Here is a 19,919-nt window from a genome sequence, read left to right as displayed (position 1 = left end):
CCTAACAACAAGAAAAACATTGAGCATAAAGAAATTAACAACTCTTTTGAGATCAAGCAGAGACCTTAGGTCACGGGGTAAACCACTGCCCCCAGAGTGGGAGAGTCAGACAGATACTGAGAGTCACAAGCTACTGGGGTAGAAGCCCTAGAACAGAACCCACCACGGGACCCAGTGCCGGGGCAGGAACCCTTCACCTGGAGCTGACACGCTGCTGGAGGCTCAAACTTGTGGACAAGTTCGAGAGGTAAAAACACCAGGGGGCGCCCAGCCTTAGGGGTGACCCCACCTTTTCCTGAGTTTTTTCTCAAGCATATGTTATTTCCCCCATATGGGAAGGGGACACAGAAGCACAGGGACTTTAATTTTTTTAATTGCATTTGTAATAGTGAATAAATTTGTTCATTAGATTCAGAATTCAAAAAGCACAAAAGTGTAGTTTTTCTCTTATCCCCCATCCTTCAGGCACACCTCAGTTCTTGTCCCTGGGTTATTACATCTTTCCAGAGGTTTTATACACACACACACACACACACACACACACACACAATCGCACACTTTTTTCTCTTATTTTTTCCTTGTACTCCAATTTGATCCCTCCTCTATTTGGTAGCAGAATTGATCAACAGAACTGACATTTCATGATACTGAATCTCCCAGTCCAAGAGCATGGTAACTTCCATATGTTCAGTCTTCTTTTGTGTTCCTCAGTCATGTTTCAAAGCTTTCTTTATAATAATCTCTCACATTTTTGTTGGCTTATAAAGATTCCCATGTTATCTTTTTTTGTAGCTGTTGTAAGCGATAGATTCCTTCCTTGGTCTGCCACGTTAGACCTGCCCGCAGAGGACCAATGGGGGCTCCCCTGAGTCCATGTACATCAGCAATGGTTATTTCTCCTTGTGTAACCATAAGCAATAGGGGTGGTGATCTTCACTTCAAATTCACTGATTTCTGCAGGGAGGTAGCTAACACTTACTGAGTACCTAATATATGCTACGTGTTATGCTGGTGTTTTAAACAAATGTATAATATGTATGTGAAGCAGATGTTACTGTCCTCACTTTACAGATGAAAAATCAGAAGTTCAAGGTCACAGAAGCAGTAAACTTTTGTACTCAAAAGCCATTATTTTCTACCATAACCCTGAGGGAACTATAGCAGGCAGTAAGTTCATTTGGCCATTGTTCAATATGAAATTTTCACTCTCTCTTGCTAATTATATTCCACTTAAATGTATTTTATTAGGTAGATCAAATGCATTACAATTAATGTTTTTTAGATCATGAAGACAGCGTACCTTTTACTAAATGATTATAAAGAAACTAAGTAATCATCCAAATGATTTCTAGATTCCATGTGTCATTTTTGTTCATGCTTTCACTATTGCTTCCCCAAATTCTCTCCTTTCAGCATTCCCATAAATGCAGCTGGCATGTTTTCAAATCCTTCAGTGATGTGTTCATGGTACTGGATTTTACCCTGTATCAAAACAACAACAAATATAATAGATTAATTTTATATTCTAAATTATATACTCATTGTAGCAACAAATTTATCAGTACATCATGGGAAACTTGGAACTAGGAAGTGGAGACCCTATTCTCTTTGAACTTATAGTCATTTGGGGGGCATGACCCACATACACAGTGTATGTAACAGATTACAGTACACATAAGAGTTTAATAATAGGCGTCAGATCACAGTATAACAATACGAGAAATATCACAAGGAAGCAATTAACTAATTTCTAAGTAAACTGAACAGAAAAATTTAATAATGTAATGATCTCAGAAGAGGTGGACGCAGATGGAGCAGGGGACATCCTTGCAGGGTATCATCTGTGTTCATCTTTCCAGTAGCCCAATGCTGTAGCATCATTACCTCTATTTGACCCCTGAAGAGGCAGAACCTGTTCAGGAAATGTAAATACGACGGCAGTCTAATAATATGTCTTCCCTTCAAGCCAAGATTTGTTCAATACATGTTTAACATTCATTTAGGAGTGTGGGAGGGAAGAGTTCATTTAGTGAAGAAGGATTTTCATTTCTCTTTTTTCTACAAGGCACAGTCTACTAAACAGAACTAATTCACATTCTCACATTATTTTAAAGAGGTCTTATGTGGAGACCTAAGTTACCTTATACTATTTTTCCCTAATGTATCCAGTGATGGTTTAGCATCCTTTATGGATTTATGGAGGGACTATTTATTTGCTTGAGGTCACTCAACTAGTATGTAGGGAAGCTGGGATTTGAACACTTAACTATCAATAGAAAGCCCCAGCTCATTCCTGTTCTTGAAGAGGCCAAGAACCTGGAAAGGGTCAAAAGCTATAATCAAAAGTTTAGAGGTTAAAAGTAGAGGATGAATACTAATATAAAATGTTAATAATATGGGAAATTAGGATATAATAGAATACAGGGTATATGGGAACTCTCTGTACTCTCAGGAATTTTTCTGTAACTCTAAAACTATTCTAAAATAAAAAGTGTATTAAAAAAAGGGGGAGGGATGAGAAAGAAATAAGTAGATGAGAGAGAAATTAAACCAATTCACTAGTTACTTAGAACAAAATTATAATTAGGTTCACTTTGTAGGAAGAAAGCATTTGGGACACCAGCACAGTGGTGTCTGCTGTCAGCTGTGATCATGTTTGATTTTACCAACAGGGACAAAGAGGCTACACACTGGGAACTCTAAAAGCATCCCACTCTTCCCAGCTCCCTGGAAAGAGCCCAGCCCAGCACTCGGAGAGTGTTAGACTGGGAAGAACGCCAAGCTCCAGGGGATGCCAGGGGAGCAGTCTATGTCTTTGAATTTGGAAATGATCAGGAAGCCAGGAGTTAGGAAGTATGGTACCACTTTTCTCCTGGGAAACAAAAATAATGCCACCTCGGTTATTCAGATTTCTGTTGACTAAAACTCTACATGGCGTAAGGTGGGAAAATGATCACAGCTCAGGACAAAGCGATTGGATTCTTCCTCTGGATCTGTAAGGCATGGCTATAAGACGACTCCACTCTAGGACCTGGAAGAGCCATGGCAAAATATACGCCCCTCTAACACTCATTCATCTCAACAATGTTCATCTAGTGCCTATTCAGACTATTCTGGGTGGTGTGGACACATCAGAAAACAAAATGCGTGAATATTGCTGCCCTCGTGGAGGTTACATTCTCATGGGAGGGAGACAGATAATAAATATAATAAATAAGTGAATTATAGTGTATATTATGTTAAAAGATGATCATTGCTATGGATCAAAGTAAGATAAAGAGGATCAACCAGTGAAGGGGGATTGCAATATAAAATAGGGTCGTGTTCAAAGCTTCCTCATTCAGAAGGCAGTTTTCAGCAAAAACTTGAAGGAGGGGGTAAGAATTAAGTAAGCAATTACAGAGAAGTGGAGGGGTGTGGGGAGAGACAGTAAGAAATGAAATTAGAGAGGTAACGGAGGCCAGACAGTGTCCAGCCTTGCAGGGTTTATTCTAAGTGAAATGGGGAGCTTTGCAGGGTTTTGAGCGTAAGATGACTTGGTGTGATTTATGCTTTAAAAGATCGCTCTGGCTGCTGTGTTGGGAATCGTCTGCAGGGGTGAAAAAGTGGGAGAGCAGATTAGAGGCCACCACAACATCTGGGCCAGACGAGACGGTGGCCGAGACCAGGATGGTGGCGGTGGAGGAGGGGAAACAGGGCAGATTCTGAATGTATCTCCGAGGTTGGGCCACCAGAATTTCCCGACAGATTAGACACGGATATGAGAGAAAGAAAGGAATCAAAGATAATTTCAACGTTTTTGAATTGAGCAACTAAAAAGGTTGTCATAACTGAGACGGTGCGGTCTATATATAGAGCAAGTTTGGCAGGAAAGATCAAGACATTTTTGGTTTTTAACACTTTAAGACAGAGATGGAGAAGTGTATTGCACATCCAAGCACGGCTGTTGAACAGTCTAGAGCTCAGGGGAGAGATCTGGGCTGGAGACAGACAGTTGGGAGCTGTCAGCATACTGATGATATTTAAAAGCAAGAGCGTGGATGAGATAACGAAGGGCTGAGAGAGAGTGGACAGAGGAGAAAAGAGGCCCAGGGACCATGCATGGGGACAGTGTTGTTAATTTGGAGAGAAGAAAAGAAGCTAGCAGAGGAGTCTGAGGAGGACCAATCAGTGAGGAAAACCAAGAGCCAAGGGAAGCCAAAGGAAGGAGGGAGGGAGTGATGCCCTCTGTCAAATACTCCCCACAGCCAAATGATGCTACGAGCCGACGACTGGCGTTCACGGTGTGAGGGGCATCGGCGACCTTGACAAAAGCTGTGTCGGTGGAAGGGCAACAGTGCAAAACCCGATAGGCGGGTTTAAGAAAGAATGGATGCTAACACATATATACGGAATCTAAGGAAAAAAAAAAAAAAAAAAAAAAGGCCATGAAGAACCTAGTGGCAAGACGGGAATAAAGACACAGACCTACTAGAGAATGGACTTGAGGATATGGGGAGGGGGTGGGGTGAGATGTGACAGGGTAAGAGAGTGTCATGGACATATATACACTACCAAATGTAAAATAGATAACTAGTGGGAAGCAGCCGCATAGCACAGGGAGATCAGCTCGGTGCTTTTTGACCACCTAGAGGGGTGGGATGGGGAGGGTGGGAGGGAGGGAGATGCAAGAGGGAAGAGAAATGGGAACATATTGTATATGTATAACTGATTCACTTTGTTATAAAGCAGAAGCTAACACACCATTGTAAGGCAATTATACTTCAATAAAGATGTTTTAAAAAAAAAAAAAAAAAAAGAAAGAATGGAAAGAGGGACTGCAGACGGTGAGTGCAGACAAGACTTCCAGGTATTTTGTTATAAAAGGCGGAGCAGTGAGATGAACCCATATTCCCAGTGGAAATGAAATCTGCAGCATCCAAAGGGAAGGGGATCTGGTGGAGGAGTGGCTCTGGAGCCTGTCACCTCTGAGACCCCTGTCAGCAAGGCTTTCAGAGCCTCTGGCGGACTTCTCCTTGCCAGCGGTAGATGGGGAAGCCTTCGAAGTGAAGCTCCTTAAAGATGATGGCCTCCGGGGTGGGCCTGTGAAGAGGAGGGCACATTTGGGCACCAGGGTCCAGGCAGGTGGCCGTGGTGAAAACGCAAGCGGTACAAGGCATGTCAGAGTTCTGCCAGTGCTCTCCCTTCTGTCTCCTCCACTCTTTCTGACCCACGGGACTGCCCACAAATCAACGTGCACTCTGTGGTAGGCAGAATAATGGCCCCCAAAGACGTCCACATCCTGATTCCCAGAGCCTGTGAATATGTTACCTTACGTGGCAAAAGGGACTTTGAAGATATGACTAAGTTAACCTTCAGATGGGGAGATTATTCTGTATTATACAGGTAGGCCCACACGAGGCTCCTTGTAAGGGAAAGAGGGATGCAGAAAAATTGGAGTCGGGAAAAAATATGTGATGATGGAAGCAGAGATCAGAGCGCGAGAGAGAGAGGGAGATTTGGAGATGCAGTGCTGCCGGCTTTGAAGATGGAGAAAGGGAGTATGAGTCAAGGAACGCAGGCGGCCTCTAGCACTGGAAAAGGCAAGGAAACGAGTCTCTTCTTGAGCCTTCAGAAGGAATGCAGCCCTGCCGACCCATTTTAGACTTCTGACCTCTAGAACTGTAAGACAATAAATTTGTGTTGTTTTAAGCCACTAAGTTTGTGGTAAGAGTTAGAGCAGCCATGGGAAACCGACACACACACGGAGTCCTTGTACAGGCCAGGCAGCCAGGAACTGTTCACCCCTCACCTGCCAGAAGCAAGGTCCACCAAAAACTTCCCAAACAGTTCTAGGGAACAGAAAGAGGTCCTGAAGATAACATGTGAAACGTTTCTGTGCTACTCAAGGGTGAATACCCTGATATTCACAATACTTAGCATGTTCTTCTTTATGGCTTAATACAGTCATTTCATGGCGTAAATCTATCAATTTCTGTTCTGTTCTCAAAGTGGATGCAAAACAACTAGTGTCCACCCCTGGCCTACAAGCCTATAAGAGAATAGATCAAGGGGCTCAGCAAATCCCACACCTGCCCCTGCCCTCGCCATTTCAAGATACCAAGAGTTAGCCTGAAACAGTGGGTCTCACACTTTCATAAGTGTCAGAATAACGTGGGGAGCCTGTGAAAAGCGATTGCTGGGCCCCTCACCCAACTTCTGACTGTGGAGATGGAGTGGGCCCCAAGGATTTGTATTTCTAACGAGTCCCCAGGAGACGGTGATGCTGTTGGTCTGGGGCCCACACTTTGAGAACCACCAGCGTAGAGAAGCACAGGGCTACCCTGCAGCCTGTAAAAAAGATAGTACTCTTCTGTGCGTGAGAGAAAAGGTCGTATTGGTTGCCTGGTTTATTTTCCCAAGGATCCTAAGTGACCAGAAACTGAGGGAATGACACCTGAGCATAGTCTTACAAGTACCAGGAAGTCAGGTGAAAATGCCCAGGGAATATCAGGGCCAGAAGAGCCCAGACGACTGGCAGAATCTAGCTTCAGCATCCTTCTTAACTGGCATTACTCAGGCCTAAAGTTCCCACTTGCTACTTTGAAGAAAGTAATGTCAGCAGTCAGAAAAGTAGGGCTTTGGGACTTCCTGGTGGCACAGTGGTTAAGAATCCACCTGCCAATGCAGGGGACATGGGTTCAATCCCTGGTCCAGTAAGATCCCACATGCCGCGGAGCAACTAAGCCTGTGCGCCACAACTACTGAGCCTGCACTCTAGAGCCTGCAAGCCACAACTACTGAGCCCACACGCTGCAACTACTGAAGCCTGCGCGCCTAGAGCCCATGCTCCGTAACAAGAGAAGCCACCGCAATGAGAAGCCCACGCACGGCAAAGAAGAGTAGCCCCCGCTTGCCACAACTAGAGAAAGCCCGCCTGCAGCAATGAAGACCCAAAGCAGCCAAAAAAAAAAAAAAAAAAAAAGAGAGATAAAGAAAGAAAAGTAGGGCTTTGTCCTGAACCAAAAGAAACTGATGCAAGATGAGTGAGACACGAGAGGGACACGTCCAAATGCTAGATTAGTCTTGCAGAAAGAGTGCTTCTCCGGAAGACTCACCCCAGCCATATTTCTCTTGGGTTAATAAGTGGAGTCCTCATTTTCTCATCTTGGAAGAGGATGAAATACTGTTTCTGGGATTGTCCACACTGATGGGGATGTGGTTTCTTTATTGCGAGTAGAAAACAAATGTGGCATGAAAGCTGGGGGAAACAATTACTTGCCTCCAAGCTCTCCTAACAGTGAAATATGTTAGAATTTCTGGAGATCAGAGGCAGAGCAGAATCTCACCTGATTAAAATAGAATGGACAAGGCCAGCTTGTCCACAAGGCCAGATAGGTCTCAAAGACCTGAGACCTGAGCCGCTGAACTTGCAAAGACTAATTGCTTAAAAGCCTAGATCAGGTTACTGTGTCCAAAATATTTGGCTGTGGTCAGGAAAATGCATCCTGGACCTCTGCTCAGTTGGCAGGAAGATTTCCCAGGACTCTAGCTTAGCATCAATTAGAAAAATATGGGGGGAAAAGCCCCTAATAAGATTGCCAGGTGCACCTGGAGTGTCCTTCTTGGAGAAAGTAGCGTCTTTGATTTTTCACAACCCAGCAGGGAATCTACAAGTGGTCCTTCCTCAGCCTCTTCCACTCCCACCCACCTGTCTCAGTGCAGCCGAGGTGTTGTTAACTAGCAGGGTTATAAGGTTTCATTCCCACGAGTGAAGCCCATCATTTATTTGTGGTTGCCTGGATCCTGATGGTAATCTGGAAGATTCCTTTTTGTTCTTCTTTCTCCTTTTTTTTATTTTTTTTTTTATTTATTTTATTTATTTTTTATTTGTTTTTTTATAAATTTATTTATTTATTTATATTTATTTATGGCTGTGTTGGGTCTTCGTTTCCATGCGAGGGCTTTCTCCAGTTGCAGCGAGAGTGGGGGCCACTCTTCATCGCGGTGCGCGGGCCTCTCACCGTCGCGGCCTCTCCCATTGCGGAGCGCAGGCTCCAGATGCGCAGGCTCAGTAGTTGTGGCTCACGGGCTTAGTGGCTCCGCGGCATGTGGGATCTTCCCAGACCAGGGCTCGAACCCGTGTCCCCCGCATTGGCAGGCAGACTCTCAACCACTGCGCCACCAGGGAAGCCCCATCTCCTTTTTTTTATTTTTAGACCACAGGTAAATCTGTAATCTCACCAACAGCACAGAATCATTTGTAGCAAAAAGGACTCTGTATGAGGAGTTCAGAAGATCTGCTTTTATTCTGAGCCTGTCGCTAATAGGATTAAAAGAGTCTCTGGTCCTTTTGGCCATCCATCTCACCATCTGTAAAATAAGAGGCTTATACGACATCTCTTAGAAAATTGAGATTTAATGAATATAGTTCTCTAGTTGATACTGCTTTTGGACTTACTTGAGCATGGAGGTGGGAGGGGAAGGTCTCAGCATAAGAGAGTGGAGAAGCGGGGGATGGAGGGCATGGCAGGGCACAGGAGAAGCAAAACAAGGACATTCTAGGGATGGAGAGAAAATGCATGCTCCTTTCCCTTGTAGTGGAAATTGTCAGTTTGGTGCTGCTGCAGGAAACTCTGCCCACTACTGTCTGAAGGAAATGGCAGCCTGTTTTCCCTTCACCCACATTAAGCCACTGTCTACCCACCCCCAAACCTCCAGCACATCCCGAATATCCTGAAGAACCCTAAGTTTTTACCAGCCAGGACAACGTGTTCTATTTCTAAATCAAATCATGGCTTTTTACAACTTTGCAGAAAACAGTAGGTAAAAAACTAAAACTTTTAATAACTCTGTTTCTTCCATATTTTCAGCTCCTGTTATTTCTCTATGTCAAAATCCAGTATAAGCTGATTTAGCACAAATATACACAATTATATATTTTTAGTTTAATAAATACTATTTCATCAAGAATATTAGGAAATCTTTTAAATACTTTGATAGTCACTGGCCTATACCATATCTGTGAATCTTCTCCTTGTCCCGTCTTTCTACACCTGTGATCATGTGCGTGAGCTCATTACCTGGGGGAAGGGGGCTGGTTCTGTTATATGTAGAGATGGGTCCACGTATAGCAATTCTTCCAAATTTCTTAATCTGGGGGATAACAACGTTGGAAAACTCTACACCCACCTAAACAGACAGGGAAACAAAAACCCAAAACCTTTAAATAATCTAAACCCTAGAAGATTCAGGAAAATCATTAACTCACAATGATCATTTCACAATACTTGTTTTAGCAGCAATAACACTGATTAAATTAGCACCGCAGGGCAGAAAATTGCAGTTGGAAAAAGACATTAGAAACTAGGCATTTTCATTTGACTGTAGAAATATACCTTGTATAACTTATAAATTTTACTTCATTATAATTTGGGGTTTTCTGATCAGTTCAATAATCTCATTGCCTTATCTAAAACTATGGAAAAATAACTCAGAAGCCATATCAAGAACAAAGTTGGAGGACTCACATTTTCTGATCTCAAAACTTACTACGAAGCTATATCAATCAAGACAGTGTGAGAACGGAAATATAAATCAATAGTACTAAATTGAGAGTCCAAAATAAGCCCTTACATTTATAGTCAATTGATTTTTGACAAGAGTGCCAAAACAATTCAACAGGGGAAAAAACAGTCTTTTTAACAAATGGTGCAGAACAACTGACATCCACATGGAAAAGAATGAAATAGGACTCCTTCCTTACACGATACACAAAAATTAACTTAAAACGTGTCATAGACCTAAATGTAAGAGCTAAAACGATAAAACTCTTAGGAAAAAACCATAGGAGTAAACCTTTGTGACCTTGGATAAGGCAAAGACTTCTTAGACGTGACACCAAAAGCCTAAGCAACAAAAGAAAAAATAAATTGGACTTCATGAAAAATTTAAAACTTCTGTGTTTCAAAGGACACCATCAAGAAAGTGGAAGAAAAGAAAAGGAAAGTGAAAGCAACTCACAGAATAAGAGAAAATATTTGCAAACCCTATACAGGAGATATCATTACTAATGATCCTCATTATAAGTATATTCCGTATTTGAGAATTGGATGACTTGCTAAAATTTATTTATAACCCCAAAATCAATACTCATAGAGCTTTCCCTGGTCATTTGCAGACATACACAGAGCGGCTAGTGGCAAAAGAGACACAAAGTTCCCAGCTAAGGTCAAAAAAGGCCAAGGGTCTGCCTTCTTTTTTCAGCTCTCATTCCAGAGATTACCAGAGGATGAAGACAGTAGGGAGCAGTGTAGAGTGGTTCAAGAAGCTCCAGCTCTGGGGCCAGCTGAATGGAGTATGAATCCCAACTGTGGGAGGATTAGTCCTGGGGCAGCCTCAGACAAGTTACTTAACACTTTTAAACAAAATTTTTCTCTTTTGAAATAAAGAAAAGAGAAGCTACAGGAAGGACTTAAGATTGTAATCTATGTAAGATATGTGCATGTGTGTGCACACTTCCAGTAGGAGCAATGGTTCAGTGTTTGTGGTGACTTTATAGAACATAACAACCAGGAAAACTGAGAATTGACTGTATCTGATAAGGGACTTGGGTCCAGAATATATAAAGAACTCTGACAACTCAACAAATAACCCAGCTGAAAATGGTCGAAGGATTTGAGCAAACATTTCTCCAAAGAAGACATACAAATGGCCAATAAGCACATGAAAAGATGCTCAACATCATTAGCCATTGGAGAAATACAAATCAAAACCACAACAAAATATCACTTCAAACTCACTAGGATAGCCACAATCAAAATGACAGATAATAAAACCTTGAAAACATGCTAAATGTAAGAAGCCAGTCACAAAATATCACTTTTGGGGGGACAAAGGGGAGTGACTGCTAATGAATACAAGCATTTCTTTTCAGGGTGATGAAAATGTTCTAAAATTGTGGCAAGGGTTGTACAATTCTGTGAATACACTAAAAATTAGAGTTCTATGCTTTAAACAGGTAAATTATATCTCAATAAAGCTGTTTTTTAAAAAAGGCATATGTGCTTTCCTCATATATTTTTAGATGGAAACTCTAGAAGTAGATTCCCTCATATAGTGCTTTGTTGCTTTGCTAGTAAATCAGATATTAAGTCCAATTTGTACTTACATTATCAAAATCACAATCATAACCCTCAGGAGAGGCTTTTTGCAAAGTTTCTTCCAAAGACTTTACTGTTTTGTAGTTAAAGGCAACATCAAATCCATACTTTTCAAGGCAGGTAACCCTTTTGTCAGACCCTGCTGCTCCAACAACTTTGCAGCCCTAAATGGGGAGAAAAATGGAAACCATTTATAAACCACAAGCATGGGCCAAGTCTATCCTCCTAGTCTAGAATGGCCAGGTTCCTCCAGAACACCCTCCTAGGTGCTGAGCCACATATATAATGGGCCAACAGACCCCCTAGGTGAAATTCGTCCCTAAACTAACCTATGATACAACCCAACCATAACTTCAGCTTGCCTCTGACCACCCCACCGATCCCTCCTATGTTTAGGTGGTTTGCAGCTCATTTCAACCTGCTGGCTTGACTCTCCTGTTTCTTTATGTTGGGGCTTCTTCTCCCTTGCAATGACTTGCATGCTATCTCTTGGTGCAGTGACTCTTTAGACTATAATTTTGGCTCTGCCCTGGGACTCTCATATCAAAGACAGCCCTCCTGGTAACTGCCCTGTGTTCTGTGATTTGGCCCAAAGCATTGGACTAGATGCTGCCTAATCATAGAGGAACTGGAGTGCATTCTGAGAAGCACTTTCAGGTTGAGACTAGAGATTATATTGGTACATAGAGAGTAGATCTTCTGGAAGCTCTCTTCTATTCTGAATGTATCGTGAAGACCAGAATATCAGCCTCTGTTCACTTCCAACTGGGGAAAGGCCTTTGGGTTCGTACATGTATCTGTACAAACAACTGCCATATACTTTTTCCATTCCTTCATGATTCAAGAAAAAATGATTTTGCAAAATCTCTTATCCTTGGTCCTTTTGCCTTCTAACCTTATACTCTCATAAGATGATCTCATTTACTCTTATGACCTCACTGCCACCTTCATGCAGATGATTCCCTTGTTTATTAACTCCAGCCATGCCTCTCTCCTGAGTTCCAAATCAGTACTTCCAACGACCTATAACAATCTTCACTTGGAGAGCCTAAGGGGCCTCCAATCAATGTGTCTAAAATGGAATCTTTTTTTTCCTTGCTTCTTACCTGTTGTTCCTCCTCTATTCTTTATTGTAGTGGGTGATACCACGCAGTTATCCAAACCTGAAACATGTGGGTCAAAGGAGATGCTTTCCTTTCTCCTGTTATCCACATCCAATCACCAGGTATTTATTCTTTTTCAACAAATATCCTTAAAAGCTGCCTCTGACGTCCCATCTTCACTGTCAGGGTATCATAATTTTTATCTGAATTATTGTAAGAGCATCCTAATCTGACTTCTTTTTTCTAGTATTGTGTCCCTATGAACTATTCTCCTCCCAGGGTCAAAAAGATTTCTCTAAAATGCAGAATTAATCATGTCATTCCTCTAAGGATTAAGCACAAACTTCTTAGCATGGCAGTCTCTAACAGAGTTTCTAAAAGAATAGGTTTAAGAATGAGTCCTATCAGGACTTCCCTGGTGGTCCAGTGGTTAAGACTCTGCGCTTCCATGGCCGGGGGCACGGGTTTGATCCCTGGTTGGGGAACTAAGATCCCACATGCTGCATGGCACAGCCAGAAAAAAAAAAAGAAAAGGGAGAGAGACAGCTCTTCCCTAATTAAAAAATACGTCCTATCAAATTTTTGAAATAAAAATCCCTTAAAGTTTTAATAAAACATTTAAAATTTGAATTTTGGAAGTATTACTAATTCATTTTGTAAGTCTAGCATAACCCAAAGCTAAACACTGATAAGTTCCAAACAAAAGACTTTAAACCAAACTCACCTATGAATATAGATGCAAAAATTCTATATAAAATGTTATTAAATCAAATCCAAAAGCATAAATTCATAATACACCATTGGTAAATAACGATTATTTCAGAATGCTATTATGGTTTAACATTAGAAAACTAATGTAATTCCTTAACTGCAGAATTTGCAACCTGTATGACAGCCTCATCTCTTTATTTGTATTCCAAGCTCCCATTAGCACTGGAGACCAGCCCAAACCCTTGGCTGTTGGTTGTAGTCCTGTACTCATCTGTATCCTCCCTGTTTCCCTAGAAACTAGATCCTGAATCCAACATCCAGCCTCTGGCAAAGGATAAGCCAAACCAGATCACCTTGGAACATTTCCACTATGTGATACATCCTGACCATGTGTGAGCTGCCTGATGTCTTGTACCCCTACCATCAAATCAGATCTCTTGAGCACAGACACCTGTCCAGATCAGAGGCGATGTTTCCATGCCCTGCGTGCCTCCCATGAGTTAGTTCCCAAGCTGGGGCCCCACCGCTCTGGGCTGACTGCAGTAGCCTTTTGCAATGGGGCCGTGTGTGTGATGACTCTTGGTTGGCTGATCTCAAGTCCCTCTTAATTGTTGGGGGCAATCATGAAGAAAGGGCATTAAGTTGTAACAAGAAATGTTCAGTAAAAACTATGAAAATAGTTACTGCTTACAAATTCACTACTCTAGCAGAGGCCATTCCTGACTTGAGACCTGCAGTGGTATCAAATTACAATGTTCAGGTCATCTTTGCTGCGCCATTTCCCCCATTCCCCCCGTTTCTCAGTCATTCCCAATCTCCAGCTTCTCAACGAAATAGACTAGTAGATCAAACTCCCTGAGACGACAAAAGGTCTGCTGTGTTCACCTCCGCATTCCCAGGGCACGCTGTGGGCGCTGAGTAAATGTTTGTTACGGAGGAAGACACCTTGAGCTTAGCGATCTGCCCCACAACGGAGCCCACTGCTCCTGCGGCCATGTTAACCAGCACTGTTTCCCCACCCTGCACACCACAGATGTCAAGCCGGCCAGAGTAGGCTGTTAGGCTAAGGGAAGAAAAGTAAGGCTATGGGGATAAATTTGTTTCTTTCCCTTGTATCTCATTTATATATACCCTGAAGTCCTTCTCGGCAGCTCAGTGCCACGGGTCCAGGTAAAAGACAGAAAATATAGGAAATGGATATTACCAGCCACTAATGGTCCACCTCCTCCTTCTTTACCTCCAGGAGAGGAAAAAAGATGATGGGAACTAGGGAGGGAACAGAGAGGTGGCTGGAAGGGGGGAGTCTCAGGCGAAGTTTCAGGGGTGAAGGAAAATAGATCCCCCTTAAACTTTAGGGATCCAAGAACAGAGAGCTTATGCCTCATTCCTATGTAAGTTCTAGGGAGATGGCGAGCTTCATGGGGAAAGCCTCCATGTCATCATGGTGCCATAAACAGATATAACGGTATATGGTGTCTAGGCCTGAGAGGGCCAGGAAGAAACACCTTGAACTTCCCATGGCTCCAGAGTGGTATGAAAGAACATCTGCAATCTCCCCATATCATCCCTAGTGAGATGCCAAAGTTAGCTTGCAGGGAAACGACTAGTGGGCCTGCAAAGATGCAGCTCACATAGCACCGATGGGGATTAGGTCAAGAAACCACCACACTTCAGTGGATTTCCAGCTTGGAAGGGGATGTGGCTGAGGACTCAATGAGAAAAGTTACACTTTGAGACAGGGGGACCAACACAAAACTAAGATCAAGAGCAAGAAGTTGGGCTTCCCTGGTGGCGCAGTGGTTGAGAATCTGCCTGCCAATGCGGGGGACACGGGTTCGAGCCCTGGTCTGGGAAGATCCCACATGCCGCGGAGCAGCTGGGCCCGTGAGCCACAATTACTGAGCCTGTGCATCTGGAGCCTGTGCTCCGCAACAAGAGAGGCCGCGATAGTGAGAGGCCCACGCACCGCGATGAAGAGTGGCCCCCGCTCGCTGCAGCTAGAGAAAGCCCTTGCACAGAAACGAAGACCCAACACAGCCATAAATAAATAAATAAACAAATACTTAAAAAAAAAAAATGACCTTTGATATATGTTAATGACATTAAAATTTCCTTTAAAAAAAAAAAAAAAGAGCAAGAAGTTGTTGTCCCCCCTCTGCTGGGTTTGTGTTAGCCCTGGGAGCTTTGCATCAACCCTATGGAGAAGACCAAGGAAATTATGAGTTTTAAACCTGAAATGATGGGAGAAATCACTGGTTTAACGGAGGTTTTATTTTACTTCACCAGCTTGAGATAGAAATGAAGTACAGGAGTAGAAAAATTTTAAGTTCTATTTTTGCACCCCTGAGTCTGAGCCCATGAAATCTATACCCATTATGGTGACTGTTAAGCCACTGGCAAAATTTCAGACAATTCATATAAAGTCATTTCTGTGTAAAACAAACTACACGTTGGAATGACTTAAGCTTATTCAGGCTTGACTACATTTGAGGGCTTGTTAGAGTTGGGCATTGAAGAGAAAGCAGTGAAAGGCAAACAGCACTTTTTCTGAGGCTCCACATATCTAATATTCCCTTAACCCACTGTTTTCAAAAGATGGATGGAACACCACTTGTCTCAGAATCACCTGGAGCTTTATTAAAAATTTAGATTCCCAGACCCTGCCTCAAACCCACTGATTCAAAAATACTGGGATGCGGATATATGAATTTTAATAGGACTCTAGGTGATTCTTATGAATGCAAGCAACTGAGAACCACCGCCTTAATGAATGCTGATATCAGAGTATGCTAGGCAAGTTAGCCTAACTCCCAAAGAGAAGCAGAAGGTACATTTTCAGATTGGGTCATTCCACCCATGACAACCCGTACACCCCCTCCCCCAATCTCCCGTCTAGATGTCTGCAAAATCAGCTTTCAGTTAGACATACTGACCTAAGATATACAAGGTCTTTCCCAAACATCACCTCCTTTTAAAAGTAAAATGGGGCTTCCCTGGTGGCGCAGTGGTTGAGAGTCTGCCTGCCAATGCAGGGGACATGGGTTCGAGCCCTGGTCTGGGAGGATCCCACATGCCGCGGAGCAACTGGGCCCTTGAGCCACAATTACTGAGCCTGCGCGTCTGGAGCCTGTGCTCCGCAACAAGAGAGGCCGCGATGGTGAGAGGCCCGCGCACCGTGATGGAGAGTGGCCCCCACTTGCCGCAACTAGAGAAAGCCCTCGCACAGAAACGAAGACCCAACACAGCTATAAATAAATAAATTTTAAAAAAAAAGTAAAATGGAGATAGGATGAAGAAGCCAGCAGTAAAGAAATCCTAGAGGGAAAATGAAAGGTATGCTTTGGACGAAGGGGGACTGGATAGAATCAACAGGTTGGAGAGCAAAACACTTGAATTCTTCCAGCTTAACAAGAAGACAGAGATCCTATTGAAGGAAATAATGCAATACTTTGGGAGGATGTTAAATCTTTGGAGCCTGGACAGCTGAAAGACCCTAGGTTTCAAAGTTCAACTTCCTTTATAGTTTATAGCAGAAGTTCCAGCATTCTGGAAGGGTTGACCCATCCCACTGGTAAGGGCGCATAATGGCAGGAATTCTCAAAGAATTGGTGGTGTGTTGCTCATGGAGGCTAGAAACATGGCATATGTAACCCCTCCCCCTCAGTCTTTGAGAACCACTGGTATGAAGTTGATTATCTGGAGTAAAAGCGTACTCCTTAGGGGCTTGAAATGGGTGAATGAGAAATATACCCACAAATGAATACATTATCCTCTGTTTTTAGAATTCAAATCTCCTAATATTTTACCAATTACTTTCTCTCCAACTAAGTCATGGGAGACTGGCTCCTTGGTTTCCTCATGTCTGCCTTCACCCCCGTGCTCCTACCCCCAGCTCACCATTTAGAGAAGGATGGGTGGGATAACAAGGTGGGAGAGGAAGAGCTGTCACTAGTAGAGGGTACGGGCAGGCAGGAAAGACCGGAAAGGGCTGTCATTCTGTTTAGTGCCTTAAGCATCCGCTAAATTCACAATGTTGTCTCTTGGCTGTGGTTAAGTATCTTGACCAGGGCCACATTTGTAACCACTATGTTACAGGGCTCACATAGGGTTTTATTACCAGCCTCAGTTAGTATTAAAAAATACATGCATTTTGCTGGAGTGACCCTCATGCACCCATCCTCTGGAATTTTGGTTCTGAGTTTTGGCTATCCCAACCTAGATGGGATCGATAACTTTGCCATGCTACTTGATTGCATGCCCTTTTCTCAAAGCTTACCTACCTGAAAATAGCCCTTAGAGACACCCTTTAGCACGTGCTCTGCAAAGCTTATCTCCAAACACGTGATGGGGTGTGTCGCCATTTCTCTCCCTTCAATTTCTGCAGGGATATTGTCTGCTCACAGGGATAGTCTGAGGTCTTCACAGTGCTGCTAGGCAGTTCTTACCCTACTGTCATCGTGGGGCTCACTGGGACAGAGAGGAAATCCTCCCCATGGGCTGGCGAAAGTCAGGAAGAACAATGCACCCAAGCATGCGTTTCAATTACCAAGGGAAGTAGAGGGATCTTCTAACATGACACTGAGGCTTCACACACACAGCCTTGAAAAGGTCTCTGCGGCCGTTTGCAAAAGGGCCACAGATACCACCCATCCCTGTGTGCGGGCTTCTTTGCCGTCCTCCCGTCAAGAAGTCTACTGCCACACCTTGAATCTGGGCTTGCTTTGATGAACATCATATTAGCAAACATGATATAAGTAGAGGCTTGAAAAGTGCTTGCATATTGGATCTTGCCAATTCCTGCTGCTCTAGATTTATGAAATCACAGTGAAAACAAAGAGCTCAAACCAGCCAGCTAGAAAGGCCACATAGAGAACTGAGGCATGCACCTGAGCAGAAAGCCGGCTTACATGACATGTGAGTGACGACCATCCTAAGTTAACCATTTAGCCCAGATGAGACCTACAGAAGGCCCACCAACTTAACCCAGCCCAAACTGCCAACCCACAGAACTGTGAACTAATAAATGATTGTTGTTTGAAGTCACTAAATGTGGAGGTAGTTTGTTATCCAGCAAAGGCAAACTGATATAGTCTCTTCCAACTTAAATCTAATGAGTATGACTTACCTCCATTTTTTAAGGGTGGGAGTTCGACTGTCTTCAATTCAAAGTCACTATTAGTAGGGTGACCTACAAAGTGCTTCTTCAGGGTCCAGCTCTTAGCATGAACCATCCTGAAGCTCCTAGAACACAGTAAACATGTAGTCAATGCCATGAAGTGACTGGATTCTTATGGCTCCCTAAGTGTTGCGCTGAGGCCAGACAGCAGGGTCTACCCATCATCAACTTTGCCATTATCATTTAACATCAATCACGTTTATTTAGTATTCACCGTTTCTATTGGTGTGTTAAGCACGTCATACTTATCTCATTTTATCCTCATAATTTCCCTATAAGATAGGTATTATTATCATTGCCAGTGCACAGTTGTACAGAAGAGGAAACTGAGGCTACCTTAGAAATCTCCAAGGCAAGGAACAACGTTAACCCACACAAATTCTTCCTAGCCACTGCTAAGGTTTCGCTAGGGCACTGAACAACTACCTGGAGTGCAAATATTCCATTTCTCTCCTCATATGAAGCGAATTCTAAGAAAAAGTATCAAACACAAAGAACCGACGTCCAAGCACATCTTTCAAAGGGACAGAGCGCTGCGTTCTAAGGCAAGCAGTCTCAGGAACACCTGACAACCGCCGGGTGGCGCTGCGCTCGGCCCCATTTTCAAGCGCGAGTTTTCTTTGGCACCAACGGGGAAATCAGGGTCTGTTTGGGTTTAAACTTGCCTGCAGACAAGGCCAAGAGAAGATGATTCAGGCGGCCCTGAGCTCTCAGGACATTTTGCTTGGAGCGATCGAGGTGGTTCGACCCGAAACCTTACTGTTCCTACTTGTCTTTTTTTCCCAAAAAAGGCAGCCGCTGAGAATTCTGGACTCGCCGTAAGTCCAGAAGCACCCGTGGAAAGGGCGCGACTGCGGAGGCAGGCAAGGATCAGGACGAGCCCCACCCGCTAGAGGAAGAGGGCCAGGTGGGATGCCCGGTCCAGGCGCACTCGCCCCCGGATCCCACCTCCTCGCCGCGCCCATACCCGTCCGTTAAATGAATTCCGACCCCTGCCTTTCTTCTCCTTCCACTCTTGTCCCACTTTTGTAGTCCCGCAAGTTCCTTCGCCAGCCCCCTCCCAGGTGCAGGCAGCTATGCCAGGCACCCAAAATACAGCCAGGCCACGCCCTTGCCTCCGGCAGCCGTCTCCCATCTCTCCAAGAACCTGCACGGGCCAGGAAGCATCGGTCCAGGCGTCCTGCTTCCAAGTTTCTATCGAGGGCAAGACGCAAGAGGTTACTCAGCATTAGGAGAGGGCGAGCAGCACGCAAACGCTCCGCCACAGGGGAGTCTAGATTCTAAAACTGTGGGGTGGGCATATTTACTTACCAACGTCCGCAGGCTACATTACCTGAAGCAGGGAGTTGGGACTGCGCAGCGCAACTCCGGGAGCCGGGATTTACGGCCGGTCCCAGGAGAGGGTGGGGTTTCCCCCAGGGCGCGGCTGCTCCGGGAAGCGTGTGGGTACCGGCCCGGGGAGGGTCACAGGGATCGAGGAGTGTGTGTGTGTGTGTGTGTGTGTGTGTGTGTGTAGTAAAAGCCTCCAGGGAGCAGGGGGACCAAGGCGGGGTCCCCCAGCGGCCGCGGCCGGGGGGCTCCTCCTCAGTCCCGCAGCTTGCCCGGCGTCCACGCCCCCACCCTGGCACTCGGGTGCTGGCCCCGTGCCCGCCTGGCCCCAGTCTCCCTGATGAACACCTCTTTACCCTGCAAGAGCCAATTCAAGGCTCACCGACTCTGTGAGTCTTTCTCAGACTCTCCCGGGCAGGAGTGAGCGCCCCTGCAGCTAGGGCACCTCACCCCGCCGCA

At 44.2% G+C, this 19,919-nt stretch overlaps 1 protein-coding gene across 3 annotated transcripts; it reads right to left on the bottom strand.

Annotated features, from left to right (window-relative positions):
* Positions 1-1,405: 1,405 nt before the first annotated feature.
* On the bottom strand, positions 1,406-18,198 carry PTGR1 (prostaglandin reductase 1). 3 transcript variants are annotated; one of them, XM_068551835.1, is made up of 5 exons: positions 18,081-18,198; positions 11,150-11,305; positions 9,063-9,171; positions 4,966-5,082; positions 1,406-1,482 (listed from the first exon to the last, which is right to left on the bottom strand). In XM_068551835.1, exons 1-5 carry the CDS (start codon positions 18,084-18,086, stop codon positions 1,478-1,480), a joined length of 393 nt encoding a protein of 130 aa, XP_068407936.1. In that variant the 5' UTR covers positions 18,087-18,198; the 3' UTR covers positions 1,406-1,477. The 3 variants fall into 3 exon arrangements, with proteins under 3 accessions (XP_068407936.1, XP_068407937.1, XP_068407938.1); XM_068551836.1 differs by lacking the exons at positions 1,406-1,482; positions 4,966-5,082 and adding exons at positions 7,917-8,352; positions 8,441-8,540; XM_068551837.1 differs by lacking the exons at positions 1,406-1,482; positions 4,966-5,082 and adding an exon at positions 8,367-8,540.
* Positions 18,199-19,919: the final 1,721 nt, after the last annotated feature.

The sequence above is a fragment of the Eschrichtius robustus genome, chromosome 10 (assembly GCF_028021215.1).
Source record: "Eschrichtius robustus isolate mEscRob2 chromosome 10, mEscRob2.pri, whole genome shotgun sequence".
Lineage (NCBI taxonomy): Eukaryota > Metazoa > Chordata > Mammalia > Artiodactyla > Eschrichtiidae > Eschrichtius > Eschrichtius robustus.
Note: the sequence above shows the minus strand (reverse complement) of the source record. Positions and strands in the feature narration are given on the sequence as shown.

Coding starts and splice junctions, on each gene's coding strand:
- PTGR1 (XM_068551835.1), bottom strand. Junction 9,172..11,149: donor ATGATTGTGATTTTGATAAT/GTAAGTACAAAT, acceptor CTGTCTGTTTAG/GTGGGTGTAGAGTTTTCCAA. Junction 5,083..9,062: donor AACCAGCCCCCTTCCCCCAG/GTAATGAGCTCA, acceptor TCCTCTTCACAG/GCCCACCCCGGAGGCCATCA.